We start from the raw sequence: 17,732 nt of genomic DNA on the forward strand, positions 1-17,732 counted from the left end.
AAAAATGAAAAATCCCCCAGCCATATCCCCATCCCCCCAATTAAAAACGTACCTTCCCTAAAGAACACTATTCTAACATTCTGTCCAAGCACCAGAAGGCATATTCATCTTAGTGTGTCACACCTGACGTTCGATTGTCGGTCAAGATAGCCAAAAAAGGTACCTCGCTCTAATCAGTTCCAGGAAATGTGAATGTGCAATCAACTGGAATAGATCTTGGATATCAATGCGTAGGCTTTTATAACGTAGGGGTTTCTGTTTCCATTGATGATTGAGTGGTCATGACGAGGATTTCAGCTAAGTGGATCATTTGAATCGTCTTGAGATGAAGTACCCTGATTCAGACCAATGATCTTGCTCTTCTATCCGCAAGGTGAGGGAGAAGAAAGCATTGAGGAGACTGGGTTGACTAAACCGTGCTTGTGAGACTGAGGTTAAGCGGCAAACTACGAACGAACCGTTGTCACTTGCTTGGACGTACTGAGCAGGATACGAATGCCAGACTTCAGAAAGCAACAGCAGTATTCAATAAGTTGAACAACTGTTATGGTGAAGGAACACTTTGTTGACTATGTACACGAAATTAGTTGTTATTTTGAAAGTAGTCTAACCCATTTACGTTGTTGCTAAAGGGTCATTTTACACGGAGACATCTTTGATGTTTTCAGTAAATACGTGACATCACTGTCACTATTGGTTGATGTTTAGCGGTGTAATGCGCCCTTGAGAAGGATGACAAGCTAGTTGTTTGACAACGGATGAAACGGCATCTGGAAAACAATCACTGGATCTCTGGCAAGATTTGAACCTGCGTCCTCCTTATCTCCTGTTGAACACTCTACGCATTGAGCAACAAGAACTCCTAGAGCCAGGTCGCTTATGTAGGTTCCTCATACACCTTATTCCAAAATGGCCGCCATTTAAATATTCTTTTGTTTTTATTCAAATAAGCTCTTGATGCCTCGTTCTTAAGCTTCAAATTCAAAAGAGTATTTTATCTTGAACGAGGCAACAAGGGCCAATTTGTATCCGCATAAATCAGCGGCCATTTTGGAATAAGGTGTATAGACTATTCCTTTAATTCGGAAAGTGAATGTGCAAGTAGAGCCAATCCACAAACGCGCTCTACCGGAAGATGATTGTTAAATATTCAACACTTCCCGCCCCTTTCCCCTCTTCCAAAAAAATTCAATCGTTTAGATTCAAATTTGCCTTCTATAGTCCTTGGATTTGTCTCACCAGCTACAATTAACATTATTCGAGAACTTGGCCAGTATATATGGATACTGGTTGAATGCAGACCGCAATCAGTCAATAATATAGCTGTACTAAGTGATGATGCCATGTTTCGTGATTTTTGGAAACACTTCGCAAAAAAAAAAAACACCCGAATACAATTCTGCTATAGTCGTTTACGTCTCTCCGCTGTACTTAGCAACCATTCTACAATTTTATACAAGGCGTTTTGATTCACTGATTTCACAGTCACCCAAGTCCAATTTTCCACAAGTTTTCTTCGCGATTAAGATATTTTTTTTCTTTGCGAGTATGGTTAATTCTGCGACAGAACATTTTAGGGAGAAACATATTTCTGTTAGTGAGTAGACAGAAGCAAACAGAGGTATACTTTAGTTACTGGCTTTTAGGTGTAAAAGCTGTACTGTAGTTCACTCTGTGATAATACAACTTACTTCAGAAGACTAGCAACGAAATGAAGTGCCTAGCTGACTGGCAGAATTTTTTTTGGTTTTGGTTCCGTTCATATGGTTATTTAATATAACTATTCAGTGTAAACTGCTTTTGCCATCTTGGGAATTTCCCTCCCTGAAAATGACAAGAAGGCGGCGTCATCCAATTGTGATGACGCTAGTTATGCGATGTTGTTGCGGGTTCGATTCCCGCTCTGAACTAGACGGTCGATTTGTCTTCTGAAGCCCCGAATTAAATTCATGCATTGATTTAAGTCAATGTTGGCCACCCTTTTAATTTGGAAATACCCAACGTGTTGCCTCCTGCTAGTGTGTGTTTCATGATTATGCCCCGTCTGTTGTGTTTGCAGGATGTCTTCCTCAAGGTGATCCGACAAGAGGGTTTGTTTTCGCTGTGGAAAGGCTTTACTCCTTATTACTTCCGTCTGGGACCACACACAGTTCTAACCTTTATTTTCCTTGAGCAGTTTCAGAAGTTGGCCAGACAACACTATGGCGTTGCTTCTACTCTCTGAGAACACCAAGGATCTACCCTACCTCATAAGTCAGCGTGTATTTTTCTTTTTAATTTTTTCACTGGGTATGATGGACAGCAAATACAATGTTTTGGGAAAATTCTTGGAGATTCTCAATGATAATAAATAGTTTAATGGCATTATCCAAGTCGAGTTATGCGCAAACTATGAAGCAATTGGTGCTGAGGAGCAAGCTGAAGCGGGGGCGCATTTGCTCTTTTAAACCAACCTTGATGTTTTCCTACGGGACGTCAAAGATAGTATATATATAGTGAAAAACATTACTTTTCCCGCAAACATCGTATCTTTTTTAATATTGCCTCAATGGTCAATGGTCGTCAGTGATAATTCATCCAGACACTTGTGTTAGCCTATGCAATGTAAGAAAACGCCCCTCTTAAAGTTTAGAGATCTTTGGATCTATTTTTGTTTTATTTTTCTCGTTTCTCTTCCTCTTTTACGGTACGCCAAATCGGGAATGTTCCTGTACCACGCTTTACGGATACTAAGGAATACCGTAATTCGCTAGTTCTCCCGTCTCAGTAATAATTGAAATATAAACTTTTTATTCTGAACTTCCCTCACAGAGAGTCTTCTTATTTTAGGAATTGAAATGGTTACTTTATACGATTTAAGAAAATCCTAGGCTACCGACAAGTAGTTGCAAGTTTTCCCTAGACTGGTGGTGGCGGCGATTGTTTATCCTGAATCATGTGGTGTTTCGAGAATTGAATAAGAATTTCCAATTTTGTAAAGATAGAAACACGGGCTAAAATTACTGTAACTTGCAAATAAAATAATATTAAATGATCGAATAATCAACATGTTTTGTAAACTGAAGATGCAGTGTTTGAAAACAAATGTACCAGACTGTCTCACTTTGGAAACTGTGTGGTTGCTCAAGTTTATTTTAACTAGACGCTCCATGAGCGTACACTAGGTTGCCTGGGATACGTTTACTAAAAAACAGAAGAGACTGAGTTGGGTGGTATTGAACTGCAACCTTCCAGGCAATTTTTCAAGTCGGGGTCATTAAGACCATTTAGGGGTCACCCAGAAGTCGTACCACCAGAGGCCCTTTGGCTCACACGTTCATACGTCGAAAGAGATCTTTTTCAGAGGTTAAAAACCTGGCCACCAGCCTATTAAGCATTTGTCAGAAAGAAAAAATTCCTGTCATCTTTATAAAAAATAGGCACGCATTGCGTAGGTGTGGTAGTGCAGTAACACAGCGCTTTATTCCTTATTGTCAACTGAGCTGCGTTTTGTCTTCGAGGAGTTCAAGTTGTCGTAGCGTAATATGTAGCTCTAAAGTACAGTATTGTTTTGGTATTGTATATCATTGTAGTGCCATGGTAGAAGTCTTAGGTAAATAGCCCCCTGAGAAGACATGTGGTTGTTAGCAAAGTACTAAACCCAGAAAGATTGAAGAAAATAAAAGAGAATCGAAAAACCTTGGCTGCTAGGATGACATGCTGATCACTTTCAAGTTCCCTTCCAACTTCTTTTTACCACAAGTTTAAGCGCGCCCTGTGAGATTCCGACAGCGTTGTAATATAAAAGTTCACTGAAGTTAACCCTGTCCGGCGGGGTTAGTGTCTAGATGGGTGATCTAAAAAATATACCACTTTGCAACAGAAGCGTAGAACCGAAAACTCTATTTTAACGCTCAAAAATGCGAACTAAATAAGGTACATATTTTCTTAGCTTGCTTTATGCAAAACAAATATTGATCAAAAGTAAAATAAATATTGATACACAGTTTTTAGGAAGAGCAGAACGACGTTTTCAGGACGGTCGATCGAGAATAAATTATTTTGCCATCAGAAACAAAATTTACGACATGAGAACAACGTTAATTTTGAACCGCGAATATAAAAAGTTACCATCAGCGAAAAACATTTTGGGAGATTTTTTGCTACGTTCAATTTTGTTATTGTACTTCTGGCTGCACAAGTAAATCGTAAAATCGAAAGTGACATCGAATTCAGCGGGCGCCGTGATCAAGTTACCGCGGCGTGTTTACTCGCGAAACAGTGAAGCGTCTGTGTCAAATGATGGCAAGATACCGGGTTTTTGTTTTTGTTAGTTTTCTTTTTCTTTAAAGTGTTATAAAGTTTAACAAAAAATGTGCGAATTCAACACAAAGATCACAATCGTTCAACTTTTGAGGTTGACCGTTAATTGTACGGTGGCCCAAAAGGGTCAACCACAAATCAGTTTATCAAAACACGACACAATTTCTCTAGACTCAAACCAATTTACCAAAACACAAATCAGTTTACCAAAACACAAATCAATTTACCAAAACACAAATCAATTACAGAGAAAAATTGAATGGCAATGGAAACTTGAAATTGCTCTTCTGTTTGATACTAACCCCCCCCCCCCCGTCTTAATCGTTGTTATGTTTCTATATATATATATATATAAATATGTACTTTGGTACGTGCGACTTGTATAGTATGCTGTTTGTTATTAGTTGATTTTATTCTTTATGTACATTGTTATATTGTTGTGTTGCAAATTATCAAATAATTTTCTCAAAACACAAACCAATAATCGAAAGACTGGGCACTTGCTTTGTGATTAACAGAGAGAGCTTGGAAGGGACTCATTCCCAGGATTTTCCGCGTCCAACATGGCGATTGTTTCACCATGTGACTAACCAAGATACTGACAACTCTTAGCGCGTTCGGTCACAGGCACCCCAAGCTCAGTGTGAGTATGGCCGACAAAAATGTAAGGATTTGTATGGGAATCTCGATAAAAAGCTTAAGAAGATAATTATATGAAAAATTTCTCAAATAAAAAGCCCAACCTTATTGCCAACGTGGGCAACTTCCTTCCTGTGTGGTTATTTTCCAGATCCGACGCGATTTGAGCCATTTCTCAATTGCGTGGTAGTCAACGGAATAATAAAATCCCAAGGCTGGAAACTAAATTCTCAGGTGCCACCAATTTGAGTCAAATATTCCAAGACAAAATGTTCCCACGGTCACAATTCCACATCACAGTCAATTGACAAAGCTTGAACTTTCATCTCAACCCACCATCAACGCAATAGCAGTCCTGCGAGCGATCTCAGGCGGTAATATTGCAAGAAAACAGCTTTCTAAACGTACGCTTCCACACCACATAGGCCACGGCTTCGACCGTTGATAACGAACTGAGCCTTACCGGGGTGGCAGACCGTAGTTTTGTCAACCGCAAATTTCTTTATTCCCCAGGGTCCAGACATGACTTCAAAAACACATTTCGGAAGCCGGAAAGCGTTGAAAGATGCGAGAATGAAAGCCGTAGTGAACAAACTTTTGCGCATTCATGCCGCTTTTACTAGGTAATAGGACTTGTACGTAGTAGGCTCATCGCGATCGTAACTGTATTTATCAAACCTTCAAGGAATTAACATTACTTATGCAAATAAAACTTGGTCCCGTATTTTGTCAACCGGAGGTTAACTATCAACACAGGTGGCCCAGAGTCGGAAGTTAAATAATTATAAGGATTTGTATGGGAATCTCGATAACAAACTAAAAAAGATATTTACCCGCAAAAGTTCTCATTAAAAAAGCCGTACTTTATTGCCGTGGTGTATTTCTCGCTTTTTGTGTGGTTATTTGCCTGATTGAATGCGATTTAAGCGACTTCTCAAATTCCCGGGTTGTCACTCGTACCTAAATAAAGGAAAGGCTGGAAAGTAATTTCTAGCTGACCTCACATCTCGCCGATAAAATCACACTTCTGCGGCATCAGTCACACTCAAACTCCGGCGATGGCCACACGGATAAATTTACTTCTCCTTGACCAAGTTTCAACGTCCAGCGAGGATCCATTGCTGAGAAACAACGAAAAATATTCAAATTTTCAAAATCCTTCGAGGCTCGCTTGCAACGAATTTTGACACGGCTGGTCAACCGTTCACTTATTTGCTCTCACCGTATTTTTGGAAACTTAACTCTAAGTCTACGACATAACTCTATGAAAATGACTGAAAGAATAGCTGTCCCCTGTCAACCGCAATTTTTTTTATTCCACTGGGTCTACTGACACGACTGTTTTCTCTCAGATGCTAATAATTAAATTTCACTGGCTTCAGTAAGTCCAGCAACAAATATTCGAAGCACAATATCCTACCAGAACAGAGTTTATTCGCAGCTTGAGTCAATGCAATCATGTCTGGACCCAGGGAAATAAAGAAATTTGCGGTTGACAAACGGTCTGCCACCCCTGTAAGGCTCAGTTCGTTATCAACCATTGCGGTCGAGAGGTTGAAAAATTCTGCGTTAAATGTGGCAATCCTACGGCCCAGAACTCTGACGATCGTTCTTCTGGTTGCGAAACGATCGAAAGTCATAGCAACAATACTGGATGCTCCGGGACTTCTGAATTGCTATATCTCCCAGGGAATTGGTTCCAAAGCTCAATACCTTCATGAAAAAGAAAAAAGATGAGCGGATGTCTCATTTTAAGAGGAAGAACAAGAAGTTGAAGAATGAAAAGGACGAACCCGTGACATAAAACATAGGAATAATGCGTTACGTGGAGGAGGAAAGTATGCTAAAGCCTCAGCGAGGAAAACGTCTTCCCATAAGGCTTCCTAAAACAGCCGATAGTGAGGAGGTGCTAAAGTTAGCTGTGGCTATCTGTACATAACGAAAATGAAATTCTCTACAGCTCTGTGAAGTCCTACAAATTGCTATACCCAGATGGAACTGAAAGAATCTGATGAGGCATTTAGTTTACAAAGATAATTGAGAATTGGGAAATCCTTATAACAGGTTAACATTGTATCTTTGTGGTTCTTCAGATTACCTTGATTATACCTTGAAAGGCCTTGTTAATGTCATTTCTAATGGTAGTGCTAGCGAGGGTGATAGTGAGAAGGATTTTGAAGAACTGGGTGAACCCATACAAAGTAAAATCACGAAGTACACGCATACCAGCACTGTGGCCTCAAATACAGAAACTATACCAAGCGATTTGCCAGGTCCTCTTCCCATCACCACCTCCTCTGTGTCAGGTAGTATTAGTGTTCATGAATGTAATGCTAGTGGTAGTGGTGTCATTAGTAGCAACAATCTAAGCCATCCTAGTTGTAGTGCGAGTGCTTCAACCAGTTTCGCTGCAGAATATCAAATTAAAAACTCTGGGTTTGAGACTCTGAAGGAAACATTTCCACAACTACCTGACAGGAAGATACATGAAGTATTCAGTGATAGTCAAGACATAGAAACTGCAATTGCCAAACTCTGTGAGGATGCAAATGCTGGTTCTTCTTCAATCATAAGTAATTGATGGGATTGACAGTTATGACGTCAATGACTTTGAAAATGACATTTCCTTAAGCAATGATGGATCTGGATCTCTAAATATTGTTGAAAGTGAAAAGAACATGATGGAGAACCAGGAAGACATCTGCACAAAACTAAATGAACTATTCCAGAAATGTAGCACTTCAGGAAACAAGATTAGGCTGAAAGTCAGAAGAAGTTGCCGGTGCGAAGATACTTTGGCAAAAATGAAGAGAGTAAGCCCTGACTGTTTAAATGGCATTGTAACTGTCCATTTCATTGGATAACCTGCAGTAGATGAGGGAGGACCACGAAAAGAGTTATTCTTCCTGATGCACAAGTATATGCAGCAATCGTCAAGTCTGTTCACGGGGCCTCCTGCCAGCCGTAGATTCGTCAACAATATGATTGCCCTTCAGAGGGAAGAGTATCTCCATTATGGTGTTATTCAGCGCTATGACTATATCAAGGATCAGCAGGCCCTGCAATGTTTGCTGCCCCTATTTTTGTCTACATACTGTATGGTAAATAAGATGCAGTGAAAGTTTCTGTTATAGTGACCTCACAAGTGGAAACGTTAGAACAACTTTAGAAGAGCTTGAAGCCATCAGCGACCCAGTAAAGTTCAAGCAAGAAGCTTCTTTTAATACTTCTTTAAGGTTCAAAGCAGGATATACAAAGCCTATCGTGGCTTTTGAAGACAAACAAGAATTTATCAGATGCATCTGCCTTCACCAGCTCATTTTGTCAACCCAGTCGGAAATTGATCAGCTTATTCAAGGACTGATGGCAAATGGCATCTTGGATGTCATTAGAAACAATCCAGACAAATCTCGGAAGTTACTGTAGCATGATAGCAATGAGAGGCTAACTGCTGAGATCGTAGACAGCCAGTTTCATTGCATTTTTTCTGATCAGGGGAGCAACAAACGAACAAGTGAAGAAGCTATAGCCTTCAACTTCTCACATTACCTGGAAGATGTTGAACAAGGTTTAGTGACATCAAATGTCCTAGATCCTGACACACAAGAGATTCACACCAGTAAAGTGGATCTTGCACATGTTTTGCATTTGGTAACAGGATGTGATGCAATTCCTGCTAGTGGATTTGACACAAGTTTAACTATCATGTTTGATCACGTCTTCTTGTTTAAGATGTTCTAAAGTTCGCCATGTAAATCAGTATTTATGCAGCGACCAGGATGTGATTTGGTTGCCATTTTACGTTTATTTTACCCTTTTCAACAGATATTCATTAATTAGAAATAAAGCTTCTTAATTGACTCTAGTCTTTGTATGCAGCATTTTCATAGTAACATGTACATATACTAATCTTACGCCACATGCTAATAAAAAAGGTTATTTAAAAAGTGGGTGAACATCGTATAATTCACACCTAACTAAAAACCGAAACTACTGTGTAGATATTGTTAATAGGGACATTGCAACGTCGGATAAGTTTTCGTTCTTCGAATATTCGTTTAACTTTTGCTTAGCGTAAAAAAAAGCCTATGATAGCACAATAATATTGCAGAATATATAGATATAAATAAGGACGGTGTTCGCTAGAAACAGTGATCCTCTACTAATTTCAACTGCACCACAGGTACACTTGTCACTATTCTTGACGTGATCTTCAATCCAATCGACGAAAGAACTAATTCGCGCAAAAACAGAGTACGTATCTCCAGCTGGACATCCTGGTATACCCCAGCTGACAGCTCCACGCAGAAGAAACTTTCCATTCTCTTTGCAAACGAGTGGTCCGCCGCTGTCGCCGTTGCAACCGCTTACGCTGCTGTTGCCACCAAAGCCAGCACAGAGCATAGTTTCGTTATCAACAGTCTTGAAAAATGAATTTGCTTTGGAACATGTTGATTGGTTTACTGTGGGGATTTGAACTTCCTGTAGTTTCAAAGCTTTTTCTCCCCCAAGTTGATCAATTCCCCAACCTATGAAAGGAGAGGAAGTAGCGATGACATTTCGCTCTATTCTTTAATTTAATTTGATTTGATTTCAATGTAGTGTACCCAATTAGTACCTCAGCGCTAAAATACTTGACACTGACATAGATGAAGTTCCTTATTAGTATAACAATTATTCAAATTCTGAACCTCGGATAATGCAATTCTAGCTTTCTCATTGGTTCAATGGATCTCGGTTACCAGCCATTATACCTGCGTTTCACCTTATATGGAAATGAATACGCCAAATGTCGCTCAGTCGTTTCTTAAACTTAAGTAAAATTTAGCAAAACCGAAGGTTGAGAATTTAATAAAACAATTATTTCGTTCGCCCTTGTTGGATCCGAGATTGATAATAGCCAACTTTACTATCTCGTATCCAACGCCGGCTCATGGAACAATTGTTAATTATCCTCGTACGCCGGCTATACTAACATGACACTAAAACCCCATGTGATCTTTTCGAGTTAGCCTGTGGTGAAACAAAACGAATCACTTTGCTTGTAACAATTTTGCCAGTCTCCTTTCCACGCCGTTGCCAGTTTCTGTTGAAGCTCATCTATTTCCCTGCCAATTGTATTTTCATCTTGACTGATATTGTAATCATTATAGCTTGTATGTCGTCTTCGTTGTTTACAACAGCAGAAGTGCACCATTTGGGCAATTTTTGGTGCTGACAGTATATCGGACAGTTGTGACCTTAAACTAGTTCTGATGGCCTGGCTCCAACGAGTGTACGCGGCATAGCGCGAGCTGCAAAGGAGCAATCGGATTTCGTCCGAATCACCATCTAAAATATACATCTCTTCATGTTTGGGATTGAGTATCAATTGGGACATCGTCCTGTTTTCTTCTCCAGTTGCGGATGTTATTTTGTACGTGCAACAAATTCAATAAAGTTAAAGTTAAAGTTAAAGTTTACTCATAATAAATATCGCCAAACCTGTACTGCAAAACTTTGACATCTTGAAAAGATATGAAGAAAATATTAGACATGAAATGAAGAAATGATTCTCAATTTCACTTGGACAATTTGAGCAATTTTCGTCAAAGGAACCCGTTGAAAAAAATTCAGGCGGCCACAAATCACGTTAAAAGGCCTTCTGAATGTTTTAGGTGACTTTGATGACAATTTCTTAAATTAAGTGTGTGGATCATTCCTTTATTTCATCGGCCCTAGCTGTTGTTACCTGCAAGGTAGCAGAGTTGGCCGACATGGATCCTTTGGTTTTGGTTCGGCAAACACACAAGTCCTACAGCTGAATTCAAGGTCGCTGGACGGGAAAGCTTGATGATCGCGATATCGAAGCCATAGGTGATCTCGATTTGAAAACCTTTGTGTACGCAGCACTCTGATACGTCGAAGTATTGTTCCGTCCCCTCGTGTTTGGTGCGATCGTGCTCCCCTATCAAAAACGAATCGTTAACATACTATCCGATCCATTCCCTCCGCCATACTGAGGACGGATCAAAACAACAGAAAGCAAAGCAACCGGAATAGGTCTTTTGGTAAATGGATGGTTACAGAAAGACAATACAACTTTATATTTTTGCAACAAAAGTGTGTCACTGACTAGATGAGCATTTTACCGCAGAAAACTTTTCTTTTCTTTTTTTCATTACTTGGAACTGTTGACGTTGTTGTTGCCCGTTGCAGTCAATCAAAGACAGTTAAGGTGACTCAATATAGAAGATTAAGAATTTGAGTCCAACATAAACGATGGCGCGCGCGAGGAGCACCATAGTTAAGAAAATATGGTCAAATTAAGGAGGCTCGAAATAGTTTCCCCTTTTTTCAAACAAATAAACATATTCTGTCCTTAAATACAGTTAGAGTAATTTGGCCAGGGTATCAAGTACCCATCATAGATTTCTCACGTCACATTTTCCTTCAAAATAACGTTACCATGGCAACAATATGAGGTATTTCGTTGAGCCTTAAACTCAAGATATATTGTCTTTTTAAAAAAAAAAACGGGGACGGTGAAATCTTCCCATTCAACGTTCCCAGATAATGTTAAAAATAATCTCTAAAATATTTAAAGTTCAACAAAATCTGTAGATCAGTTTTTCAGGAAAGTAAATTTTTTTTGAAATGTGTCAATAGTTTTTTTTTTTTTTTCACCTACAGAATTTTTTTAAATTTGAAAGACGAACGGTTTAAATTAATCTAAGCTAACATGGAAAAAATAAATCACCGTCCGGAAGCAGAGATATATACGAGTAAAGTTGAAAAATCAGGGAAAATGAGGGGGTTACAAGATCGGCATTTACGCATGCGTCACCCACTCATTCGAGTGCACGCGCGAGTGAAGCTACAGGCCAACACAAACGGATTTAAACCAGACCATAAAACCGTGTGTGTACAATTTTCGTAGTTTTCGTGAATAGGAAATGTCTATTTTTATTCTATATGTATAGGACTCAGAAGAAAAGTGAGTGAAATTACCGGTATTTGTTTATTTCTGGGTGACCCATTTTGAATCATGAGCTGACGCGCGCGCGCTCAGCTGAAAACCCTTTCGAGCCTCCTTAAGGAGGTTGAGCGCGCGCGCGCGCGTCAACCACCCACGCAATCGTAAAAGCTGCTCGCGTCAGCTCATGATTCAAAATGGGTCACAAGAAATGAACAAATACCGCTAATTTCGCTCACCTTTTTGTAATTCCTATAGATATGAAATATAAATGGTCATCTATTTACGAAAACTACGAAAATTCTACACAAACGGTTTAGAATGCCGTTGGATTGAAAATACCGTCATCGATCTTCAGAAGCCATTGATGCAAGAAATTTTGTTTTTAGCTATGACGTCATCGACCGTACGTCCACTCTTTCATGTATGCCAATGTGACCAGTATCACACCAGTTTACAGCATACATCTTTCATATGTTCATGTTACGGTCGATTGACACCTTGAAAATTTTGACCTTATGTTATAAACAATCGTAATGAGTTCTCGTAAAGTTAATTAAGGAGAAATATCACTAGCTTGTGTTAAAGCACGTACAGGTAATTTGTTGGAGCAGATCTTGTTTGAAGTTTGTCCTTTCTTGGTTGCTGTATTTTTGCCGATTCTTGTGCCAGGCCAAGCTGGTGTGTTTCAATGAAATACATCAAAATGTGCATGATCTCGTTTTCAGAGGGAAGGTGGAATAAAGTACATCAATAAAACTCTTTTTTGATCTTGAACTGACAAAGTTTCCTATAACGGTTTCTAATTTTAGCGTGATTCCTATCATTTGCTGTAATTCCTTCTGTGTCCATCCAGTTTTTCCAGCCTCATACCTTATAAGGGATACAGTTAAGGAATTGAGAAATTTCTGCTGTTCAAATTGGACTTTAAGATCTTCTCAATCTGCCTTATATATTCTGTTGTTAATGTCTCCTTCATTTCAATATCTTTCATGTAATCTGCTTCCAGTATTCCCAAATATTTATAACCACTGTCTTGGTCAATCTCTTTTATCTTCGTACCGTATGGGAATTCGATGCCCTCAATATGTACCAGGTTCCCTTTCTGCATGATTAACACCCCACACTTACTAATCCCAAAGGCCATTCTTATGTCCTCACTATAAATACGAGCCGTATTCATAAGGGTATCCAACTGTTTTTCAGTCTTTCCGAATAACTTTTAGTCATCCATAGATAGGAGGTGATGTACTCTTGGGCCACCACCACCTTTACTGAGATCATCTCCAACTTTGACTTTACGGAGAACAAGGGACATGGGGATCAAGCTAATGGCAACAAGAAGGGTTGTATAGACTGTCTCCTTGAAAAATTCCACCCTTTATTTTCATTTTTCCCATCCTTTCTCCTCCTGCCATCAGTTCTGTCTCCCAGTTTGTCATACTGTTCTCAACAAACAGTTTGATGTTATCAGCAATTCTAAAGATATCCAGGCACTTTAGGATCCACGAATGAGGAGTCATGTCGAATGCTATCTTATAGTATATCCAACCCATGGCGAGACCAATCTGCATGCAGTCTCTTAAAGTTACGTATGATGGTTTTATCAATAAGAAGCTGATATTTTGTGTCTCTTGATCGCTTTTCTACAGACCTTATGCTCTTCAGGTAGTTGCCTGTTTGTGTCAAGATGATGGTAGATTTCTTCTGAAATGATGCTAGTAAACAGTTTCCACAAAACTGGCAGATATGTAATGGGTCTGTAGTTCATAATTTCATTTCCTTTGGTCTTATCTTTCATTATGATAACAGTCTTTCCTTTTGGTGAACCAAGCAGGAACATCTCTGAGACAAGGCACTTGTTTTCTATTCACTGACAATTTCAGACACCAACCGCGTTCCCAGGGTCTCTAGAGACCCTGGGAATGAGGTTAATGCACTTAATGTTCTTGACCAAGACAAAATGAGGGGACAGAGAGGGAGGCTCAGGGCGTTGGCCGGGATATGTCATGTCCACGAAATTTTAGACGAGCGGAAGTCTTTGTTCTAGCGGAAGTCTATCTTCCGAGACTTCCGCATGCAGTCTTGCCATCGCTGTCGGCGTGCCATGAACGGTCGCCCTTGCTGTTCGTTTCTGACTCGCGTTCTCCGTTTAATTCACTGATGTCAGCCAGCGAGTCATTCGTGTCCACAGAAATAGTGAACTTTATTTCCCAGCTGGAATTATCAGACCAGAAAAAAAACATTTTCCGCGTTTCTGAAAGTCGTTTTCATCGACAAACGTTAAGTCCACTTCGTCTTTTTTCAAACATCAGACCGAGGTTGGTCTGCATGCGGACGTATCGGAAGACAGACTTCCGCTAGAACAAAGACTTCCGCTCGCCTAAAAAAAACGTTCGTGGACATGACATATCCCAAGACCGAGAGCCTCCCTCTCTGTCCCCTCATTTTCTCTTATCTTGACCGAGTACCCTTGTACGCCATCTGGTCCCGGTAACTTCTAATTCGATAGCTTAATTGCCTGTTTCCTTAATCTTTCCATTGTCACACTAAAATCAACCTGTTTCTCAGTAGCTTTACCACTTCTCTCTCAACAGTCTCTACCCAATCGGCTTCTTCATTATCCGTAACATCTTTCTCCCAGATTCCCTTCCTGAAAACTGTCGAAATGCCTCGGCTTCCGGTAGCTCATTGACATCTCTTTCTATGTATTCCAGGTCCTCAAACACTCTCTTTCGAATGTTTTTGAGGAGTCTGTTTTGATGGTATTGCTCCACTCTACTCTCGTATCGTTTTATTCTTTGGCTTTTTGCGATTACTCCTCAATTCGTCAATGATTACTTTATAACTCCTTACTTTGATTTTGTATTGTGCTTGTAGTCGAGCTTTTAAGTGTTTACTTTTAATGGTGTTATTCTGCTCAGACTCAAGCTTCCCAATTTTCTTTCTCGATTTACCTGTGATATATTTTTCTTTCAGTTTCTTCCTATTGACGAACCTGAGGTTCAGTAGCTGCAGCATCTCTTAATTTTCTAACTCCTCCTGCACCATTTTCAAGATGTTTACTTCCTCACCTAATTCATCTGTTTCCATGCATGTTTACTCCAATTTTATCAAAGTCCCGGTTATCTAGTGCATCTCCATCTCTTGTTTCATCGATATCGTCATCAACATTATCAGTGACATCCTCAATTCCCCCTCTTCTATTATGATCTTTCCTCTCATCGTTAATTTCATCAGATGTATCTTGTTCTATTTCACTCCCTTGCTCCTCCAGATCAATATACCGTCTTAATTCCTCCATTTCCATTTCAGAGATCCAACAATTGTTCGTAATAGCAAGTGCTGGTCCTGCCAGTTTTGTTCACTTACTTGAAATATTCCAGTATCGTTCCATATCTTTAACATTCTTTTCCTGAACCCTCTCTTTTTTGGCGTGCTCTTGATATAACATTTCATTACGATCTTATTCAACTCTTTGGTCCAGCTAGTTCTCGACGTTGGTTGATGGCTAGCAGTTGCACGATTACGACCGGGCCCTCCATGCTGCGCAGTGGGACACCTGCCGGGCGCGGCAGCTTCAACGTTGTTTCCGCTCCCGCTCACGCCGTCACGCATTCTTATATTGTTTAACATTTCACTCATTTGAGGAGGGGATAGGTCTCTGTTTGTCTGGTGTCTATCCTTCAACCTGTCTGGTTTGTGTAACCCTATCAGGATGTCTAGATCCTACCGGCTACACGCAAGATCCTTCACGACGACAAGGTCGAGATCCCCTGAAGGATATTATTATTATCATCATCATCATCATCATCATCATCATCATCATCATCATAAGTCTTCAGTTCATGAGACTTTGGTTCTTCTCCAGGGGCCGAGTTCATACCTTGGACTTGGGGCACTTGGGAGTTTTGTCACTTGATGGATAGGACCTTCCGTAGAATGAGTGCCGTTCCCATCAATGCTGTCTCCTGAATTTCCCAGAGGTTAATGTTTCCTGGAATTTCCCTCATAAGCTTTTCTGAGCCTTTCTTAACCACCCCTAACACACCTACAACCATTGGGATTATTTCTGTTTTCATCTGCCACAGTCTGGTAATTTCAATCTCCAGATCTTTATACTTGGAAAACCTTGGTGGAGGTATTTTTATCAGAAGGTACAGCCACATCAATGAGGGTACATTTCTTATCCCGATTATTCTTGATGACAATGTCAGGGCGGTTTGCAGAAATCTCTCTATCCGTAAGAATAGCATGTCATGAAGAATGGTGATATCATTCTTTTCTTCCACCGTTTTTGGTTCGTGTTTGTATCACTTGTCTCCTGTGTGCACGTTGTATTCTTTACAGGTCTTCCAATGTACATAGGTTGCCACATTGTTGTGCCGGTGTCTGTATTCTGTTTTTGCTAGTTCTGGGCAGCCCGAGACAACATGGTCGACAGTTTCCTGATAGTTGTTGCAAATGCGGCATTGTGGATCTGTGCCATCCTAAATGATGTGATGATAGTATGCTTTTGTAGGGAGGATTTGGTCTTGTGCAGCTATAATGAGTCCTTCTGTTTTGGCCTTGAGACTTGAGACCACAAGACTTGAGCAATTGGTTTTGTGGCTTTCACATCAACATCAGCTTCTTTAATCCGTGAAGGGTACCTACCGTGCAATGGTTTCTCCTCCCATCGGGTTTGTATTTGCTGTAGACCCTGATGTTTTGCGCCTGTCTTAATTCTTTTTACGTACAGTGCTGCTGATTTGTCACATTCAAGTTGCAGCTCTTTGAGATCTACTTCTTTCTTAAATTTTACAGCTTCATTTGCGACTTAGTAGAGCTTCTTACTACTTTCATGTTTTTGGACAAGGCGGAGGAGTGAATCATTAGTTGAGTCAAGGTATACTGCTAAGCCAATAGTTGTGGTCTTGCAAGACAACTCCACTTGGGTAAGGCCTCGTCCGCCTCTCCCTCTGGGTAGGTACAATCTGTCCACGTCAGCTTTTGGCTGATGCATTCTGCCAAGAGTGAGCAGCTTTCTGGTCTTAGTATCTACTTTCTTTATTTCAAATAGTTTCCAATTAATGATAATAAAATTGTATGTGACTACAGGTACAACCAAGGTGTTAATGGCGTCCACTCTGTTGCTAATTCGTCTGTAGTACTCCTTTCTTAACTTCTCCTTCATTGCTGTATGTTGGATGCCGTCTCCTTCGTCAACCACTCAGATATTTGTAGGTTTTTTCTTGCTCCAGTTCTTTGATTGTGACAGAGTTGTCGATTTGAATATTGCTAGTACTGGTAAGTCGACCTCTTTTGATGGTGGCTTTAGCACACGTTTCAGGGCCAAGCTCCATCTTAATGTCACTGCTGAATGTCTTCACAATCATGAGGAGGCCCTGTTGCTGACTATCATCCTTGTAGAAGTTTTTCAGGTAGTCCATATAGAAAAGATGATTCAGCTTTCCGTACTGGGACATATACCCATAAGTGCTATCGTTGAGCATCAAACTAAGGGGAGCCAACGCAATACAGAAAAGCAGAGGTGATAGTGAATCTGCTTGAAAAATACCACGTTTGAATTCTATCTGTCTGGATGAAATGGACCCACGGGAGTGATTGAGTTGTAGGGTTGTTTTCCAAGATTTCATATTCTCCGTTATGAACCTTGTGATGGTTGGGCATACCTTGTACATCTCAAGTTGCATGCCCAGGAATGAGGGACACTGTCAAAAGCCTTTCTGTAGTTTATCCATGCCATTGCATGATTTTACCTCTTCAACTACCATCTTATTGATGAAAAGTTGGTCTTTACAACCATAGTTTCCTCGTCGGCAACCCTTTTGCT

At 40.1% G+C, this 17,732-nt stretch overlaps 2 protein-coding genes across 2 annotated transcripts in view; one reads left to right on the forward strand and one right to left on the reverse strand.

The window, feature by feature from the left end:
• LOC137997353 (mitochondrial 2-oxoglutarate/malate carrier protein-like) overlaps positions 1 to 5,665 on the forward strand; it is a 50,474-nt gene extending 44,809 nt beyond the window's left edge. The window contains exon 11 of the mRNA XM_068843296.1: positions 2,060 to 5,665. Coding sequence (XP_068699397.1) covers positions 2,060 to 2,224 — 165 coding nt within the window. The 3' untranslated portion in view covers positions 2,225 to 5,665. The remainder of the gene's footprint in view (positions 1 to 2,059) is intronic.
• Positions 5,666 to 8,727: 3,062 nt separating this feature from the next.
• LOC137997352 (elastase-1-like) overlaps positions 8,728 to 17,732 on the reverse strand; it is a 29,536-nt gene continuing 20,531 nt past the window's right edge. Inside the window, exons 3-4 of the mRNA XM_068843295.1 lie at positions 10,673 to 10,888; positions 8,728 to 9,470 (exon numbers count right to left, since the gene is read on the reverse strand). Of these exons, the coding sequence (XP_068699396.1) occupies positions 9,028 to 9,470; positions 10,673 to 10,888 (659 nt within the window). The 3' untranslated portion in view covers positions 8,728 to 9,027. The remainder of the gene's footprint in view (positions 9,471 to 10,672; positions 10,889 to 17,732) is intronic.

Source organism: Montipora foliosa, chromosome 3, assembly GCF_036669935.1.
Source record: "Montipora foliosa isolate CH-2021 chromosome 3, ASM3666993v2, whole genome shotgun sequence".
NCBI classification, from domain to species: domain Eukaryota; kingdom Metazoa; phylum Cnidaria; class Anthozoa; order Scleractinia; family Acroporidae; genus Montipora; species Montipora foliosa.